General features: G+C 28.9%; 2 protein-coding genes across 2 annotated transcripts; both read right to left on the reverse strand.

The window, feature by feature from the left end:
• Positions 1 to 636: 636 nt before the first annotated feature.
• LOC123893764 lies at positions 637 to 3224 on the reverse strand. The gene is made up of 2 exons (XM_045943562.1): positions 2141 to 3224; positions 637 to 1647 (listed from the first exon to the last, which is right to left on the reverse strand). Exons 1-2 carry the CDS (start codon positions 3066 to 3068, stop codon positions 887 to 889), a joined length of 1689 nt encoding a protein of 562 aa, XP_045799518.1. The 5' UTR covers positions 3069 to 3224; the 3' UTR covers positions 637 to 886.
• A 10181-nt stretch (positions 3225 to 13405) lies between these two features.
• On the reverse strand, positions 13406 to 14956 carry LOC123893765 (cellulose synthase-like protein B4). The gene is made up of 2 exons (XM_045943563.1): positions 14651 to 14956; positions 13406 to 13856 (listed from the first exon to the last, which is right to left on the reverse strand). The coding sequence occupies exons 1-2, from the start codon at positions 14905 to 14907 to the stop codon at positions 13421 to 13423; spliced, it is 693 nt and encodes a 230-aa protein (XP_045799519.1). The 5' UTR covers positions 14908 to 14956; the 3' UTR covers positions 13406 to 13420.
• Positions 14957 to 21962: the final 7006 nt, after the last annotated feature.

Raw genomic sequence — 21962 nt, forward strand, 5'->3', positions numbered from 1 at the left:
GACAAAGCAAATGCTTCAATCTCCTCCATGATTTCCTTTGAAGATACCTCGAACCTAATAAAATGATCCACACAACTATCCTCAATGACATAAAAGCATAAGATGATCAACTTTCATCAGTTTGACAACAGAAAACACAAGATTTTCCCGAGTAAATATCAATAACACATCTCAATTTTAAAATATCCACCGTTACAATTCTCCTCTGAAGCATCCTCCAATCAAAGACCAAATTTTTTTTGTCGGCGCAACAAACTTCCAGAGCAGTTTTAGCGCCTTTTGAAGGTCTCTCGACACTTGATCCTGCAAACAACGATTCAAAAGAATACTATAACCAGATTTAACAGTGCGCCCTAACACTGGATTATCTTTCGACGCCCATTTGTCTTTAACATCAACCGATGGAGCAACCGAGGCCAAAACATAGTTTAACTCGAGAATAGTCATAAAATCATTCTTTTTGTTTATGAATAAGTAATCAGAGGGAGTACTTCAAAAGTGAAACACTACTATATAGTGGTCACATTAAATTGTGTTTCTAATATCACAACGGACTAAGCAGAATCAACAGCCATAATTCAAGACAACTGTATATACACATGTTGATTAAGTGAGAAACATTGAACAAGAAAAGAGGAGAAATCAAAGCATAACAATTGCAAGGTAAAATGATGCATTCATTCAACAAGAAATTAACTAAAGATGTCCGAAAAAAGTAACAAAATATTTGACCATATTATACATCCAAACAAAGCATTAGTGCATCCATCAATCCCTCCCTAAGCTTCAAAACAAAACATTAATGCATCTTTCAATAGTTTAATCCCTCCGTAAGCTTCAAAACAAAACATTTTCCAACCTACTAAAAGCATTGATTTTTTCTTGTCTAAGTTTCCTCATCTTCCTCTTCATCAACAATCATCCCATCCCTAACAACTTTATACTTATCAACCTTAGAAACATCAACATTAGGAGCTATAATACGAATCTGAGAAATGGCATTTTCGAAACCATCCCTATACTGTTCAGCAAAACCTCGTTGATAGTCAACAACATCATCCTCCAATTTTTTCTTCAGTTGAGTCCAACCATGAGACTCAGCTTTGTACTTTGCAGCCAAATCATTCTTCTCTTTTTTCAACTTTGAATAAGCAGTGGCCAACTTCTCTTTTTCAGCAGCTAACTCTTTCTCTAAGTTAGCTACTTTATTCTTTAAAGTCTCGATGCTAACATCCTTTTTAATAATCGCAGACTCAAGATGTCGCACCATTGCAATAGTCCTTAGATTATGACTAGTTAGTGCTTTGCAAATACCAATATCTCCAGCTCTAGCAAATTTGGCTTCGTCAGCACGGCGTATTATATGCTCGTCTACAATCTCAGATCGATCAATGGACAAATTCCATAAGGAGTCCTCGGGACCTTCATTAAACTCCCTTAGATGTTTCGCCCACAAGGTCGGATTGGTAGGAGCCTTAGAAGTGGAAGCAAAGGCAACAGAAACAGTTTGAAGTGGGATAGCCTCAGGTATGTTCTTATTACATAACTCTTTGACAACATTAGCAGTCACATGGCTAATGCCCTCTTTCTTGGATGATTCTAGGAGCTCCTCCATCTGTTTTTTGGACATTTTTGGTGCCATGCTACCTATTAAGACAAAGTACGTAGTACTTGTGAGTAAGATGAAGTGATTAATCAAATCGTTCGATATATAACTTATCTTAAAATAGTCAATCACCATTTTGATTTTCCATTCAGAATGTTAGTCCAATCAAGAAAAAAAACTACTGAATTGACTGAAATTCTTTAGTTTTACTTTTAGGGACTAAATTGCCACTACTTCAAAATTTACGAGAGTAAATTATTCTATTCTTTATCAAAACATGCATCATCAATAAAAAATTTTAGTACTTGCGAGTAAAATGAATCAACTAATCAAAGCATTCAACATAGAAGTTACCATAAAAGAATGAATCATCATTTTGATTCTCAAATATTGTAAGGGATCAACCAATTTAGTCTCTAAATCGAACAATATCAGTCCATTCCGAACTGAGAGTCTTTAATTTCAGAGACTAAATTTTCACTACTATTTCACAAATTTCATAGACTAAATTATTCGACTTAAAAACTAACTTACTTAAGTAAGCATCCATAGCATTAGGATCATTTTGAGCAGCCAATATTTTAACCGTGCTTAACATAGGTAACATCTTCAAAAATTGAACGATACAAAACTCACGACGAGGAAGCCTAGTTTCATCAACCTCTTTAATAGGTTGAGGATCATGAGACCAATACAAAGGAAACAATGGCTTACCATCCTCACTATTCAATAGAAAACAAGGTTCCCCCGGAACAGCCCAAATTTTAAAGAACCTAGTTTTAAATCCCTTATAAGATTGATCAAAGCTCTCCAACAATTTTCGACCCGGAATACCACTTACCGAAACCCACCCAACTTGTTTTCCAATCCTCAACTGAAAAAAACAGAAAAACAAAGCAGCAGACGGTTCTAAATCGTAGTAAATAAGTACACGTTCGAATGCACGAACGAAAGCCCAACTATTAGGATGAAGCTGAGACGGAGATACATTCAACCAGTTCAATACCTCGCACTCGAATCTCGATAAAGGAAGTTTCATTCCTAGTCTTGTAAAAAATGTTTCATAGAAATAACAAAAGTCTAAACTTTCATTTTTTTCTTTGCTAAAACAAACACGTTCTGAATCCACACAGAAATCAAACAGAACATGTTTTTCTGTTGCTGTTTCTCCAACAAGTTTGTTCTTCAAATGTTCTATGGATTTTGCCGAACAATATTCAGATTTGTATTTGAATACCTCAGGTTTCACCCATTGATACTCAGTTTCACCATGCAAAACTTGTTCTATTTTGTTACGAAGATAAAACTTGGCTACAGAGCCAAAACCCAAATCATAGATAGAATTTTTAGACTCAGTGGAGAGATTAATGCAAATGGAGTTTTCACTATCAGACAACATAACCACTTCTTCAGTATCTTCTTCTTCTTCTTCCTCAGTCACTATATATTTTTCTTTGTCCATGGTTTTACAGAAATAACTCTAAGATTAAAGATAGATTACAAAGTGAAAATAAAAGTGAATGGTAAATTGTGCATAACTGCATATGAAGGAAGGTGAAAAGATATGAACTTACGGGAATGAGAAGTGAAGCAAGTTTTGAAAGCAGCACGGAAGAGAGAGTGAGTGAGTGTATGAAATGACAATTTGAAGAGACTGATATGAAAAAGTGAAAAATATTGCTATGAACTAAAGATGATGTCATGAAGCTGTGGCGTGATGATTATAATTTATATGGTTCTAGAAATGTGAGATAAATTCAAAATACAACCATCAGGATTCAGGATCCTTGGCTTAGAATTAGAGTTACAATTTACTATTGAGTCTATGGGACTTCTTTAACACATCCCCTCAAGCTCAACACTATTGAGCTTGGTGAGTGGATATAAACGGTGGGTGGCCCGATTCCGGAAACCTGATAACAGGTGGCCCAACGGATCCTGGAGAGGCTCTGATACCATCTTAGAATTGAGTATTAGGCCTAACTAATCCTTACAAAACCGGCTTGTAAGGTGAATATTGCCTCTACTATATAAACACTTATTCAGGTCATCTCGCAACCGATGCGGGACTTCTTTAACAACTTGACATTTTTTTTTATTTAAAAAATACGTCCAATCCAACTTTTTTATGTGTTAAGTGTCGATAACTCGATAATTGGATTTTCTGCTGCAATTACAGCTTTCAGCCGTTCGATTAAATTAACGGTTGAGATCATTTTACTGTATGATTTGACTGTGTAATCTTGACCATCCGATCTCAATTCAACGGTTGATATGGATTACCGCGTGGAACTGTGTGGAATCACTACTGTAGGCAATCATGATCCGTTAACTAGGGGGTTTGGATTTAACACAACTATTTTAAGGATTTGGATCATCTCCAATTTTCTCTCATGTTTTCTTAAATCAAGGGTTGATTTTCTCCCATTTTTATTTTTTGTAATTTATCAACCCTTAGATTAAGAAAAAGCAGAGAAAACACGATTTGGATACTCAGCTCCTGCTGCATCATCCTAGCTCTGTAATTAATCTATGACGCTGAGTCCATATTAATACAAACAGTTCCGCCGCATGTAGTTTTAATTTTCTAAAATATTAAAGTTTCTGACTTTAAATTTAAACCGTCTGATCTCAATCAAATAACCCTGATTTTGCTGACTGCATGCAGTCATGGTCTTTGAATGCACTCGATCTGCATCCGTTATTAAGCCATTAGAGCATCATTATCAGTCATATTGAGACTGTGTCTACTGCAGAAGATTAGGCGACGCAACTGCAGTACCTGATGCTTCTAATATTGATTTTCAAGATTTCTTATGTAGAAGATTTCATGTTCGTGATAAGCAAATTCATCGTCACCTTCAACAAAACTTGGTAGAACATATATGGGAACGTTTTGGGCCTGAAAATAACCATAATTGAAAATTATTTTAAATCTATATTTTTCATGTATTTTGTGCTAGTAATTTATTTTAAAGTTTATGAATTTGTTTTAATGTATTTCCTTATAAATTATTAGTATTATGTATTGTGTTATTTAATATATTTTAATATATTTTTAATTTACTTGGATTCATTTTAAATATATCCCCATCTTCTTTTTAATGTATTTTTATATATTATTTGAATTATTTTGATTAAATGATACATTATTCAAATATTAACGTAAAATATAAATATGAGATATAATGGGGTCATGTGAGACCCATTTTAGAGTTTTTAGTGAGTTGTATGAATATTTAGAAAATGTAGTTGGGTTGTTTATATAATTAGGAAATGTGAAATAATATAAAAGAATAAGTGGGATCTATTTAAAGAATGAATATTGAGTTCTTGGATAATGATGCTCTTAGATTCATAAAAACAAAAAAAAAAACTGATAAACTGATAGTGGGTGGCAACTGGTAAGACAACAATGAAGTTAGGAACAACAACATTGTCTTTGAGAAAACAAGGTAAGATCCCGATAGCATTGTTACCTTGTTTTCCATATTTGCCAGAGATAGAATCAACATCAACACAATAGCATCAAATAAATCTCAATATTTAATCTAATAATCTATACAAATTGAAGAGAACAAAAAATCCAATGTTACATAATCCCAAACAACACGATCAATCGCAAAATACGAAGAGGGGAACAATAAAATCATCACCATAAACCCAAAAATCATGTAACGATAAACATGGCCTTCTCCGTTTATATAAAACAAAATATGACTACTTGTATAGTAATTGTTCGATAAAAAATGTGGCCAATATTTTTTTACTGCGTAGTAGTTACTGGCTTACAACAGTAGATCCAGGTCTATTAGCTCGTGTACAGAGAAAGAGATCTATTGATCTGAAATTTGGTCAGAAACTATGAACAACAGACACTAACACGAATACAGGCATATCATCACAGCTAATATAAAAAAAGGACACCGACACATCTATATGATTATAAAATATCTAAATTGAAAATCAAAATGTATATATGTGAATCTAAGTTTAGTAAGTTATATTGTATTTTATCTTTATTTATCCGTCTATTATTGAAAATTATCAATATTTTTGTTTCGACACATCTTTAACCATTGTGAATATGTCTCATATGGTAACAATCTTATAACTTATAAGTTAAAAGATCTATTTGAGAACATTTTTTCATCATGATCTTATAACTTATTTTACTAGCATATATCTTATTTTCTAGACGCTATTTCAAATAGTTTTTGAGCTTATAAATTATAATTTTTTCTTCCATTTTTACCCTTATTATTTTAAATAGACCCCACTTTTATCATTTATGAATTATTTAAATTTAAATAGAATAATTATATTTTAAATGCTTACAATACAAATCATCACATTCTATCCAAAAAAAATTAATGAGAGTAAATTACACTATTCTCTCTTGAAAGATGCTTAAATTACATTTTAGGTTAAAATATACATTCGTCTCCACTCTTATACAAAATATATTAGAAAAAATCAAGGTTGTTAAAACCGGACCGGATCGGACCGGTCAGACCGTGAACAGGACACCAATCCGGTCCGGTTAAGCATGAAAACCGGGGAGCACACGAACCAGCAAAAAACCGGGAGAACCGGCGCCGAACCGGAAAAAACTAGTGAACCAGCGGCCGGGTCGGGCGTTTGGACGGTTCTGCTTTTTTTAAATAAATTTTTTTTTTTGGAAGAGATTAAGAAGTTAAAACTTAAAACCTATTAGTTTTCTGGTTCATTTTCAACTATGCAGCAAGGATATATGTAGATTAAGATGGTGAAATATCCATTTTGTTGAATCTTCATGTTGAAATTTTAAGATCTAGATTGAATTAGAAACAAAATTGCATAACTAATACTAAGATTGGAAGAAAGAAAAAAAAAAGGGAAATTCATTTTGATGTTTATGTTTTCTTAGAATCCTTAGGCAAGAGAATAAAGGAAGAAAGAAATAAGATAAAAAAAATGGAGAAGAAGAAGAGACTCTGAAAGAGATAATTTGAAGATGAAAAATTTAGGGGAGGTGGCTGCTGGCTTCTTGTCATCATTTGCTTACCATTGATAGTTATTTAGGGTTTAAAAGATGGATTGAGCTTTATAAAAAGAGAAGCCCATGATAAATTTTTTTTTACTCAACCCATGATAACATTTTCTTTATTCTAAAATACTAGAATATTATCTCTTATTTTTAATTATTAACTCTTAATATAAAAATACTTCATGAACATTTTCTTTTTAACATTTATGTGTTGATAACTTATTATAGTGTAATAAAATATATTTTACCTTTTTTTTTTGACAACTTATTTTACCTTTTAAATGTGTGAAACTATTGACTAATTATTTATATATTTTTATTTATATATTAATTAAAATATATTTTTAATTATAAACGGTCCGACCCGGTTTAAACCTGGTCCGACCAATTGAACCTTGAACCGATGAGCTCACCGGTTCGATGACCGGTCCGGTTCTGATTACCTTGGAAAAAATTACACTCTCCTCCTTTGAAAGAACTTTAATTTCATTGCCCTCTCCCTTAAATTATAAAACCTACATTTCCCTTTTTATTTTTTGAACCAAACAAACATAATGCATTTCATTAATTATCAAAAGTTCAATACATGAAGGAATAATCTCATATCTATGGAAACTAGTCCAAAAAAAATTTCAAACACATTTCCCTATTTTAATAAAGGCTTAATTGCATATTTGGTCCATTAGATTTAAAAAGTTTCAAGTTAGTCATTTTGGTCAAATTTTTGTTTATATCGTCTACGGGACTAATAGATTAATGAGGGTGCCATGCTATGAAACTCAGATACGTGACACTATACCGAGACAACAATATGGGAAAATTTTCAAAATTCTCGATTACGATACAACCAATATACATTATTTAAAAATTAAATTTAAAATATATATATATATATATATATATATATATATATATATATATATATATATATATATATATATATATATATATATATATGCACAATATATAAACATAACTAAAATCGATAATGATAAAAAATTAACATTCAAATTACTCAAAATGAGCAAACAAGTGACAAATACATTCCTTCAAAAAAAAAAAAGTGACAAATACATATCTTAAGTTAAGTACTACCCAAAAAGAACAATTAGTACTATCACAAAAAAAATATCAGTACTACCCAAAAAAGACATAGTTTGTTATTCACAAGGAACATCATATTCTAACATTCACTACTTAGAAAAAACACGAATAATATCAGTCTCCTCTCCTCCGTTTCCTTTACAAGGGCGGAGCTGCACATGGGTTGGGCTAGGCAGGGCCATGGCCCGCCCTCAAATTTCAAATTTTTTCATGGGGTATCCTATTTAGCGGCGGTTTTGATAATAGGTACGGCGTTTTCAAACCTCCGCTAAACTTTCTGTGTATTTTACTAAAACTCGCCACTACTCTTTCGTTTGCAGGGGTTATAAAGCTCCTGTTTTCCAAACCCTCGTAAACGTGTTCTGCTGTTTTTTTTTTCCTATTCGTAATAATTCAAATGTCCTTTTAAAATTACTTTTTTAAGCATCCCTTCTAATACGTTCTATTATTTAATAATGTATTAATGTTTTAAAATGTGATATTTATTTTGTCAAAGCATTCAAATATTATTATTTTTTCAGAAAAAAGTACTTAAATTTTTTATTTAAAATAGAGTTTTAGTATATAAAAATTCATATTTACTCTATCTTTTGTTAAAAAATTATAAGGTTTTTTGAGAGAGATTCATATAATATTACAATCATAAATACAAGAACTAATTAAAAAGTATGAAGTTTACACATGAATTTACTTTAAAATAGGACAAATGTCGTTATGAAAAACATTTGGAAAGACCAAAACTTGCTGAAATTTTTTAAAGAGATTAAAATTGAAATATAGTATATATTAACACATGTTTAGTAAAAAATTAAAAATATTAACACATGTATTTCAAATATTTATAGTTCAAATATCAAATGTGATAAGCGTATTAGAGAAGTATCCGACACGTATCGGTTATACGATACTTCGCCATTTTTAGAGTATCGTTGCTTCATAGGTGCCATGTGAAAGTTTTATTAGACGAAATTAACTCAAAATTTAATGGAAAGTTAGACAAATTTAACTCAAAGTTTATAGAAAAGTACAACTATGTTGAAATCAAAACTTAAGGGACAATTTCAAAACTTTTTAAAAGTAAAGGATGAAATTAAAACCTAAAATAAACGTAAAACATCAAATATGCAATTAAACCTTTAATAAAACTTCATTTTAATATACTAAAAATTCTAATTCAAATATTATTATTATTATTATCATTTACAATCATCATTACATATAATGTTATATAAATTACGAAACTAGCTATATAAAATAAAATACAAATTTCAAATAAAATTACTAAACTCGATTAAAAATTTATTATATATTAAATTTATGTTCTAAAATAATAAAAATTTTAAAGAAAGAAAATTTTATTTCTTCAATGATGACTTAAAGTTTTCTGACATAAAATAGTGTAATCAATATATATAATCTATATATATAATTCCTAGATAGTTCTCCTAACCCTAATCCAATTAAACCAATCAAATTGTTTCATTTAGCCATGTCATCCATTTAAATCCAATTAAATTACTATACAATGCCACATCATTTCTACTTATATTATTATTATTATTATTATTATTATATAAGATAACCCACTTCACTCATTGCGATGAGAACCCCATCTTAATCACTATGATCGCAAGTCTTACTAATATCCAACTTGAGAGCTATACTTCACCCATTATTCCCCAAGTTTTGGATTTCATTAAATGTAAAATCTTAATCACAGTCATAGCATTATTAAGTAGAATTAAAAATAAAACGTGCCCTATGAGCTTAACTTAATGTTTTCTTTTCGGGCCCCCCGTGTTTCTTTTATACTCCCAAATATTCCAATTTTGCCCTTGATAAAAACTTCGGTTCGCAGAAACCGAATTTTTTATAGTACAAATTCAGAGTAAAATTCGGTTTTTATAAACCGAAATTTGTTTTCAAGGCAAAAAAAAACTTCGGTTTCTATAAACTGAAGTTTTTTGCAAGGGCAAAATTGGAAATTTATGGGATATAAAAGAAACACGGGGGGCCCGAAGAGAAAACATCGCTTAACTTAGCTGGTAGAGACATCGCATTATTGGCATTATATATGCATGAGCCGATGTTGGAACCCCAGACACTCTACTTATTCACTTTTAAGGTGAAATTTATAGTCACTAAGCTACTTGACCAAATAAATAAATAAATAAATAAATGTACATTGATATTTTTTTTGGTGCCTATAAAAGTTATTGAAAAATAGAAAATAAAATATATTCATAATAAATGTGAAAACAATAAAAATATTTAATTATTTAATTTATTGAAATAAGTTGTGATAAAATTAAATTATACATAAATTTTTATACTTAAATAATATAACAAAAAAATAAATTAATCTTAAAATGCTGTGATAAATTTGGGGGAAAATGTCCAAGTAGCGTATATAGTTTGTTGAAACTTGAAAGATATTTATGATAGATAGAAAGAATAAGATATCTTTTTTAATAAATGTAGAAGATAATCAATAACAAATATTTGTTGATATTTATACTAAAATAACTTTGAGAATAAAAAATATGATTCGGTTGGTTGATTTTATCTCTATAATCTAGGAATTAAATTGTAGATTAGGCTTGTTGAATTGTTGGTTTTTATCTCTATGATGAACATAAGCAATTATATATTTAAGATCAATTCAAAAAGATAACTTTTAAAAAGATAAGTAAAATACTTTAAAATGATAAATATGAAGGAAAAAAAGATAACCGAGGAAAAGATAACCTAGCAAGATTGGGTAAGTAAAATATAATATTAGAATTCCTAAAATATATATATATATATATATATATATATATATATATATATATATATATATATATATATATATATATATATATATATATATATATATATATATATATATATATATATATATATATATATATATATATAGGGGAGGGATCAAATTACACCGGTGTAATATTTGAGTAATGTTACACCGCTCAATAACGCTTTAACGAATACAAATTTTACAAAATTCACCGTTGGATTGAAAGCTTATATCGTATAGATCATCTATGTTGAATTGTATAAAAATCTAAAATTGTTTGATATGTTATTGAGATAGATCAAGATTAACGGTATTCAATAAAAACACATAAACCATTAATCTTCATCGGTCTCAATAACATATCAAACGATTTTAGATTTTTGTAAAATTCAACATGGATGATCTATATGATATAAGCTTTCAATCCAACGGTGGATTTTATAAAATTTGTATTCGTTATAGCGTTATTGAGCGGTGTAACATTACTCAAATGTTACACCGGTGTAATTTGATCCCTCCCCATATATATATATATATATATATATATATATATATATATATATATATATATATATATATATATATATATATATACTAGTCCCACACCCGTGCGATACACGGGTATTATGCGGTATTTTATATTGTAATGTTGAAAAATCATCCGTATAAATTGAAACAATAAGTATTATGAAAAGGACAAAACTTATCTACAGTTCCTTACCTCCTGTTTTTACTGTTCCCTAATCATAACACGACACCTGCTTTTTTTCTTTATTTTAATAATAAATAAATTACACCACTGTTTAAATGCGTTAGTTTTTCTGTTATGTTTCACACCGCCTTTGCAAATTAACACGACACACCATAAGAAGACAATTGCTATGGCATGGAGGACAACCTCCTGAGGCATAACAGATTGAAGAAAATATGAAACTATCCATAGGGAAAAATCCAAACTTGTTTTGGAATGTTATTATAGAAATATAGAATATAGAATGAAACAAAATTGTTATCCTTGATCAACCTCTGTTTCTTATCCTCCCTTATTTTATATAAGGTTTGTTCTTGTTGAGTTTACACACCCTCACAACACATGCTTTCCTTTCTTCCTGCGTGATACAGCCTGCACAATAGTTTTGTGAAATCCAATGCAAGGTGAGCACCGACATGACCATTGGAAAGATGAAGTAAGCATTGACCAGAGAAGGGGATTTGGAAAGGTAATTTTGTAACACTTTTGATGGATTGGAAACGATAAAAAAACGTGGGTGACGGCTGCGATGTGGTGCTGGTTGGAAAACGGATTGTGCGTGATAACAGGGGAAACGTCAAAAAATTTACGCCGTTAAGTTTATTAAGATGATGTGGATGAAGTAGTACATGTGTCATGTTTTGATTAGAAAACAGTAAAAACAGGAGGTAAGGAACTTTATATAAGTTTTCTCCTTATGAAAATTATAATAATAACATCAACAACAACAAAATAATAATAATAAAAAAAGTGATGTAAATATAAGATAGATATTAAATATGTGTTTATACATTTCGAAAAGATTACAATAGATCTTATTGCATCTACCAAAATAAGTTGGTAATCCATAAATTGTCATGTCGCTATGAAAACGATTTGTGGTCATACTCATACATTGTGCATTTGATTCTTAATTGGACATTATAATTCAATATATAGTATAAAAGATTAATTAGTGCGTATAATTTAGTAAAACCTATTATTATTAGTTGAGTGGGTGTATAATGAAAAGTCATAGGTATATAAATGTATGCATATGAAAAAGTGTATAGAGATGACAATGATGTAAGTAGAAGTGATGTGACATTATTGGGTGGTTTAATTAGATATAAGTGACTGGCGTGGATTAGAGTTAGATTAGTGGTTGCACAACTATCTAGGAATTATATATATATATATATAGATAGATGTTTATACATTTAAAAAACTTATTTATACATCACATTTGAAGTTACTTTGGTATCTTCTTCATTAACATTGATTAACAATATCTTTAACTCATTCCTTAAAATAACTATGGAAATGATAACATATAATTGACCATGGAAAATAATCGATGTTGAAAGATAAGTTTTTATTTATATTATAAATCTCATTGGAGGATTCTGAGTTAGATAAACTACTTCATTATCTCTTACCAAAAAACTACTGTATTATCGAATTTGACATTTATATTAATTTGAAACTTATTGGAGCAAAGATAAACCAACTTAACTCATACTCAAATACCTCTTCAAAAAAACTCATACTCAAATATCGAATATGATAAAAATCATACAGGGCATAACAACCATTAGTCAAATTTATTTTACTAATTTTGTTTATAATTTTGTTTATCAAATGGATAAATTGGTCAATAATTTGGAATTCTTGATATGAACTGCACACACATATCAATCGTATAGATCGATGAACGATAATTTATAATTTTTATGGTGCACTATAAAGAAAAGAAGAAATGACTTAGAAATATTTTATTGGAAATTGGAGTCATACAAGTATGAATCTCATTTTATTTTTTTGGTCAAGTAGACTAGTGACTAGAAATTCCACCCCTAAAGATGGATAAGTGGAATGATCGGAGTTCGAACCCCAATCCCCTGCATATTTAATGCAATGTCCCTACTAATTGAGCTAAGCTCACGGGACTGAATTTCATGTTCTATTTCTACTTCAAAAGTATATTTATTTATTTATAGAGAAATTCATGTCACTTGATGAAGGAAAACAATCATTGAAAATTTTTCTGTCATGTTAATCCGAAACAATATTTACGATTCACTCATATTGACAAAAGGTTGCAAAATTAAACTAAGAAACACTTTTATTTTAAATTTAAATAACCATTACATTTTAAGTATATTTTAGAAATTCACCGACAAAATTGAAATTCTGGTGACTCTTCTCTGAAAAAATTGAAATGAGTGTTCTGAAAATCAAAATTAGCATAATTAATAGTACCTTCATTCTTAACCAATCTTGATAAAATTCTGGTGACTCTTCTCTGTTGCTAACAAGATTCTCATCAGAGAAATACCTAAAAGGTGCTCTAATTTGCACATTGTATTTCTTACAAAAAGGTACCCAAACCTTGGCAAATTTAGAGGCTTCAACAATGGCATAAAATGTGAGAGGGGAACAACCATCATCAGAAACATAGCAAGCTAATTTATTAACTGGATAATCAAGTGCCAACAGAGACAACACTGTGTTCACAGTGATGATTGGTGGTTCAAGAACAGGATCTGCTGTTGTCACAAACAAATCCAATGGTGGAAGCTCGTCTTCCCTATTAATGAAAAAAATGGTTAAATATGTTTTTATTAGGAATTTTTTAAGTTTAGTCTTTAATTTTTGTAGTATGTTTAACCTCTACACAAATTCTCTACCTGCAATTTTTAGTCTGGCTGAAATTTTCTACGCAATGTTTGAATATATTTCATAGACATGTTTATCACTTTATAAAATGTTTATTTACTCTGTCAAAAAAAAAAAATATTTACTAAAATTTAGAATTTTTAAACTTGGAATAAATTAAGCTATGACTTTTTTGAAAATAAAAAATTCAAGATAAAAGTAACGACATTATCAACAAAAACAAATGATAAAAATAACATCGGACATAGAAACCAATTATTGAAAAATGATAAAAATAACATCGTACATATCTATTAAAAAATAATACTACTATTCAGTAATTATGAGTTTTTTAAAGATGATAATCTATTTTGTGTTTGTTTATCATAATGAATTATTTTTTCAAGAAAAAAAAAACAGTTATCACTTATCAAGAATAATTTTCTAAAAAAGCTATTAAAAACAATTTTTAATTTTTCTCGGATTGTCATTTTTAAAAATGCAATAGATTAATAAAAACAATTAAAAGAGATTTAAAAAATAATATTTTGTCCGAAATGTCCAGTTCAAATGTAAATGTCGATATTTTCAAATTGAACATTTTGACTGAGTTTCAACCAGAACCTCATAATTGTGTGCGTATTTCAGTGATGTTTGTCATTTTGTTGGTAGAAATTTTTTTATAAAAAACTTTAACATACAGTAATCGAAGGCATAACAATATACCTGAGCAAGAGACGGTCTAGGTGGGTTATGGTATATGCTGGATTCCATTTGAGGTTCATGGTGAGAATCCAAGTGAAGGTAAACCATGACTCACAAAACAGAGCAACAAAACAGGGGAATGTATAAATGTTGCTATAGAAAATACGGTAACCAAGAAGCAAGATAAGGAAGAGCAAAGTGATTGAATCCACCACTCTTGAAAATGTATACTTTACCAAAATTTTGTCATAGAGAGGGAGAGGATTTTGATTGGTCATGTTGAACTAAAATAGAGCAAACAGGGGAATGAGTGTGTCTCTTTATTATGACCAATGTGCTTTTGTGCTATGTTTTATGGGAAACGGATAACCTGTGGTAACGCAGTTACAGTATCAGCCGGCTGATTATAATGAACGGTTTAGATTATTTTGATGCATGCGATTGTAAACTATCTGATGTGAAATCAATGGATGAGAATAATTACCGTGTTCTTTTATCACATCAACAAATCATGGTCATGTTTTATGCGGTTGAAACTAAGCCATACATTTATAATAAGAAAAAACTTGAATTCCAATATAGATTCTCATAAAATAACTTAATTACTATTTGAGTAAACTAGACCCTTACCCGTGCGATGCACGGATGTGATGCGATTGTTTTTATTTTACAATTGCATAAAACTGAAACATTAAATATTTTCAAAATAATAATAAAATAGAGAATCCGATATTCAAAAGATTTACTTTCTAAGGAGAAGAGACGTGGCATTGTAAGTGACCTGATGTGGTTAAATGAAAAAATATTATTGGTTTAAGGATTATGGTTTACTTTACATGGGTAACAGAATAACTATCTAAAATATATATATATATATATATATATATATATATATATATATATATATATATATATATATATATATATATATATATATATATATATATATATATATATATATATATATATAGGAGTAATAGGATATATCTCCGCACAACATATAAATCTATTTCAAAACACACAAAGGATCGGATGAAAAGAGATGTGGCAAAATCTAAGTCACACAATTGACATATAAATAGTGACAGAATTAGAAAAACTCAAATAAAACAAATAAAATTAAAGGGTACATACCTTTTAAAAATATTCCAAAGGGATATGTGTGAAGAGCATCAACCTCACAGTTCAGTTCTTTTGAGTAAGAGATGATGACCCAAAGCCTAAAATCAAAAATTATAAAAATAAGAATATCATTAAAAAAAAATGAACAAATAAAAAAGTAAAGTAAACGAAAGTAAAACAACTATTACATAATTCAATTAAAAATAAGGTATATATTATTTAATTTGTATCATAATAGAATATGAATACACATATACAGTAGCACTTAACTAAACCTATAAATGATGTGCAACACAAAAGTTGAATGTATGATGTGCAACAAACAAAAAATGTCAAATTCTCTTAATTTTATTTGTTATGCAAAAAAGTTAATTTTTGCAAAAAATAAAATAACTACAACAAATCATGGTTTTAGAAAATAACATAAGTATTTATACCCGATGTACAAAATATGAAGAGGCAAGATAATGGAAAGAGAAATTGCACATATAAGACATGAAAAAATCTATTCTCACATTCAACCGAAAAAATAAATGGTAATCTTTTTAAGCACATGATTGAGCATCAGGGGACGAAAATATTTGTTTCTAACATTCGTAATGGTTAGTTAGGAAAATATGAATGATACAAATTAAAACAATTGTAACCTATATATTAAAATATTGGTAGAAGACTCCAATGGATGAAAATTGAATGGTGACTTAAGAGATGAAAAATATATTACCGGGAGTTACAAAGTTAATTAATGTGTATTTTTATATTCTTTTTTTTTTTGATAATAATGTATTTTTATATTCTCCTTATTATAATATAGTATGCAAAAGTTATTATATTCGCCAAAAAAATTAAAGGCTAAGTAAAAGCTTGAGTGAGTGTATATTAAAAAGTCATAAGTATATAAATGTAGAATATGAAAAGTATAGAGATGACAATAATAATAATAATAATAATAATAATAATAATAATAATAATAATAATAATAATATAAGTAGAAATGATGTGGCATTGTATAGTAATTTAATTGGATTTAAATGGATGACATGGCTAAATGAAACAATTTGATTGGTTTAATTGGATTAGGGTTAGGAGAACTATCTAGGAATTATATATAATAATAATAATAATAATAATAATATAAGTAGAAATGATGTGGCATTGTATAGTAATTTAATTGGATTTAAATGGATGACATGGCTAAATGAAACAATTTGATTGGTTTAATTGGATTAGGGTTAGGAGAACTATCTAGGAATTATATATTATATATTATATATATAGATAATTCCTAGATAGTTCTCCTAACCCTAATCCAATTAAACCAATCAAATTGTTTCATTTAGCCATGTCATCCATTTAAATCCAATTAAATTACTATACAATGCCACATCATTTCTACTTATATTATTATTATTATTATTATTATTATTATTATTATTATTATTATTATTATTATTATTGTCATCTCTATACTTTTCATATTCTACATTTATATACTTATGACTTTTTAATATACACTCACTCAAGCTTTTACTTAGCCTTTAATTTTTTTGGCGAATATAATAACTTTTGCATACTATATTATAATAAGGAGAATATAAAAATACATTATTATCAAAAAAAAAAAGAATATAAAAATACACATTAATTAACTTTGTAACTCCCGGTAATATATTTTTCATCTCTTAAGTCACCATTCAATTTTCATCCATTGGAGTCTTCTACCAATATTTTAATATATAGGTTACAATTGTTTTAATTTGTATCATTCATATTTTCCTAACTAACCATTACGAATGTTAGAAACAAATATTTTCGTCCCCTGATGCTCAATCATGTGCTTAAAAAGATTACCATTTATTTTTTCGGTTGAATGTGAGAATAGATTTTTTCATGTCTTATATGTGCAATTTCTCTTTCCATTATCTTGCCTCTTCATATTTTGTACATCGGGTATAAATACTTATGTTATTTTCTAAAACCATGATTTGTTGTAGTTATTTTATTTTTTGCAAAAATTAACTTTTTTGCATAACAAATAAAATTAAGAGAATTTGACATTTTTTGTTTGTTGCACATCATACATTCAACTTTTGTGTTGCACATCATTTATAGGTTTAGTTAAGTGCTACTGTATATGTGTATTCATATTCTATTATGATACAAATTAAATAATATATACCTTATTTTTAATTGAATTATGTAATAGTTGTTTTACTTTCGTTTACTTTACTTTTTTATTTGTTCATTTTTTTTTAATGATATTCTTATTTTTATAATTTTTGATTTTAGGCTTTGGGTCATCATCTCTTACTCAAAAGAACTGAACTGTGAGGTTGATGCTCTTCACACATATCCCTTTGGAATATTTTTAAAAGGTATGTACCCTTTAATTTTATTTGTTTTATTTGAGTTTTTCTAATTCTGTCACTATTTATATGTCAATTGTGTGACTTAGATTTTGCCACATCTCTTTTCATCCGATCCTTTGTGTGTTTTGAAATAGATTTATATGTTGTGCGGAGATATATCCTATTACTCCTATATATATATATATATATATATATATATATATATATATATATATATATATATATATATATATATTTTAGATAGTTATTCTGTTACCCATGTAAAGTAAACCATAATCCTTAAACCAATAATATTTTTTCATTTAACCACATCAGGTCACTTACAATGCCACGTCTCTTCTCCTTAGAAAGTAAATCTTTTGAATATCGGATTCTCTATTTTATTATTATTTTGAAAATATTTAATGTTTCAGTTTTATGCAATTGTAAAATAAAAACAATCGCATCACATCCGTGCATCGCACGGGTAAGGGTCTAGTTTACTCAAATAGTAATTAAGTTTTTTTAATTTTTTTTTTTTTAAAAAGAAGCCGTGGATCAAACCCAAAACCTCATGCATTCCGCCCAAACCCCTCACCATTAAACTATATCTAATGACTTAAAAAATAATTATGTTTTATATGCTTAGAATACTATCTTAAATATTAATTTGATGAATTCTTTTTATTATAAATTAAGAATACTTTTTTTATATTTGATGACAGTCAATTATATGATGTTTTTAATAGTAGGGTAGTTTTAATAGCAATTGAAGACCAAAAGCAAGCAAATACTTGGAAAAATGAAGTTATTTGGCCCAGAAGCAAGAAAAGTGAAAAAAACATCAAAAAATGGCAAAAACGTCAAAAACAACGCGAGTCATCGTGCCCACGATGAGAAGCAGTGTGACACGATGAAAGGCGGTGAAGAAAAACAGAAAATCTTGAGTAAATCTTAATCGTGCCACGATATGATCCATCGTGGCCACGATGGGACGATTTTGAACGTCATCGTGGCTATGATGCATACGATGGGTGCACAGAAAAAGCTCAAATTCAGCTGAAAAACTATAAATAGAGCCCTCCTCATTCACAATTATTCATTAAGAAATATTGAGAGCTATTCAATATTCACTCTCGAGATAGGAGAACTCTAAGGAGGAGGCAATGAGGGCCAAGGAACTTCAAGGCCAATAAGGTTCTTTTCTTTTATTGTCTTTGTAATTTATTTTTTCTAGGTTAGGTCGAGTAGATGAACACCCATATGAATGTTTGAGACATGTAATTATGGTTCGAGAAAGTTTATATTCGATTGTTATTGAGTTATTTTCTATAATTGTCTTGTTTTAATTCTTCATTCTTAATATTGATCACATTATGAACCTAGAGGAAATTAACTGATCCCATGACAACAGAATTAATAGGCCGGACTAAAAAGACAATTCTTTGTACCAACTATGAGACCATTAAATTCGGTATATGAGGTAGGGGCAGGATTAAGAATCACACGTAGTTAAATTATGCAATGAATAAGTTAACCAAGCGGACGGAGAAGACTTGTTAAATACTGAACTTCTAAAGGTTAGGACGTACTCTACGAGGCTGAACTCATTAAATGTAATGATATGAGATAACGAAGGTTAAACCTATCGAAGCATTGATTAGTCCTAAGTCATGTTGCAATAGAAATAAGAATAGTAACACTATGCTTATTTTAATGGAAATTAATCCGGTAGACTATAACTAGTAATGAAGAAAAGTATAATGTCATTTACCAAGCAGGAGTAAGGGAGGGATTCGAAACACTTAACCACCCCGTGTGGCCACACACACACCCATTTTATCATTATTGCTCTTTGCTTTCTTGTCCTTTACTTTATTGTTATTTACTTTTAAACCAAACCCTTTCAAACGAACAAAGTGAATGCAAATCACTTTTACTTTCTAAATTCTTAAGCGAAACTATTAATTTTAGCACAATCCTTGCGAAGAACGATAACTTATCACTTTATTACTTGGTTGCGATTTTGTGTACTTATAGAGCCACCATCAATATTATTTCACATTTTCAATTTCGCTGAGTATATGTACTAAGGCTGTAAAATAGTTTCACGCAATCATCCAAAAAGATGGCAACAAGTTATCATGTCATACAACTAATTTCAAAATGACTCTATGATTTTGCAGTATAAGATATGCATCAAATATCAATGTAATTTCAAAGGGGAATTGTGAATGCTGATTCCCAATTATGTAGTCTTTGGTTGTGGTTTCCCTTATCTCATCTTTTCTTTTTATGTGAGAGCTCTTAAGGTGTGGTGTGGTGTGGTGTGATGAACTAGTTGAGAATACAAGGTGTTTCGCAACAATGCTCTCCCTCATACTCTTGCCTTTAGTGGTCTACAAGTTCGTTTCTTGAAGATTAAAAAAATCTTTAAAATAATTTGGTTAACTCCAATTTGGAGTATATATATAGAAATGATTGAGTATATATATAATCAGAAAACTTTTGAAGTGGATCATGTGATTTGTATAACATCCAACTTCAGGTGTGGTGGTGGTTTAAAGTAAAATTTAAGGTATTTGATTGTAGTTTTTATATGTGGTATTTGAACACTAGTTTGTTTAAGGGCTATATGATATGCTTATCTTTTGACACAGTGGTTTTGTTTGATGTTTTTTTCTCTCATTGTATTTTGACTTTACTTAACACCTCTTATTGTGCAGAGTTAGCATTCTCTCAATTTCTTATTCTTTTCATTTTCATCCATTATTATGTAGTTTTGGAAGTATAAATACAAAAATATGACATTAAATAAGTCCAAATATTTTTTGTACACCTCAAAATATTTAAAAACTTTGTTAATAAAAAAAATTAAAATTAAAGAATAAGAAATGAAAAGGATGCCAACTCCATTGTCCACATGTTGTGCTAATGTAGAGTGTTATTTTTTATTTTATTAATATAATTGGTTCCTTCTAAAAATAGGAGTACTATCAAATTCACGTACACGTGTACCATCTAACATCCAACGATTTAAATTGAATTTGCATGTATAACGAGGACTACTACAATACTATAAATTAAGGACACAAAAATGGATCAGTTACAAATTTTTTGTCACTTTGTCGGTGTGCCCATCACTCCAAAATAAAAAAAAAAATTGTTATATAATAAGCACCCAATTCTACACACATTCTCATCTCATCTCACATTATTCTTCTTTCTATTGCTGTTTTTTTTTTCCTTTCTATTGCAGCTTGAGGAACTTCTTCTCTTTGGTTCATGTGATGTTGCAATTGTGATCCGTATTAGTGTATCATTCATTTCACACCTCAATATTCATTAATTCTACTTTGATAATTTGGAGCATAAATGTTTTTTCAGAGGGTCATTATATATACTATACTGGATTATTTTTGTCTTTTTACTTTTGCAATATTTTTGCTTATTTTCTTGTTTGAATATATAAGAAAATATCATATGATATCTTCACCATTGACATTCTTTCTATATCATTTATATATTTGATGTATTAATATATAGGTCTATACATTAATTTTTAATTTAAAAAATCTTAAATTTATACCGTTTTTTCTCTTTCTTTTTATTTGTTTAGTTGAGAAGTTTATACTCCCTCTAATTTTAAATATAAGTAAAAAAATTATATTTATGCAAGGAAATGTAATGAAAAATATATAAGCAAAAAATTACTTTCTAAATTTATTGAATATGAATATAGTTTATAATATGGATCAGATTTATTATTACTCTATAAATTTGAAATCAGAGGGAGTACATTTTTTTTTTCTTTTTAATTTTTTAGTGTATATATGGAAGAGACATATATTTTGAAAGAATTT

The sequence above is a fragment of the Trifolium pratense genome, linkage group LG7, assembly GCF_020283565.1.
Source record: "Trifolium pratense cultivar HEN17-A07 linkage group LG7, ARS_RC_1.1, whole genome shotgun sequence".
NCBI classification, from domain to species: domain Eukaryota; kingdom Viridiplantae; phylum Streptophyta; class Magnoliopsida; order Fabales; family Fabaceae; genus Trifolium; species Trifolium pratense.

Coding starts and splice junctions, on each gene's coding strand:
- LOC123893764 (XM_045943562.1), bottom strand. CDS start 3,068: ATGGACAAAGAAAAATATATAGTGACTGAGGAAGAAGAAGAAGAAGAT. Junction 1,648..2,140: donor TGCTATGGATGCTTACTTAA/GTAAGTTAGTTT, acceptor TTGTCTTAATAG/GTAGCATGGCACCAAAAATG.
- LOC123893765 (XM_045943563.1), bottom strand. CDS start 14,907: ATGACCAATCAAAATCCTCTCCCTCTCTATGACAAAATTTTGGTAAAG. Junction 13,857..14,650: donor CTAGACCGTCTCTTGCTCAG/GTATATTGTTAT, acceptor TTTCATTAATAG/GGAAGACGAGCTTCCACCAT.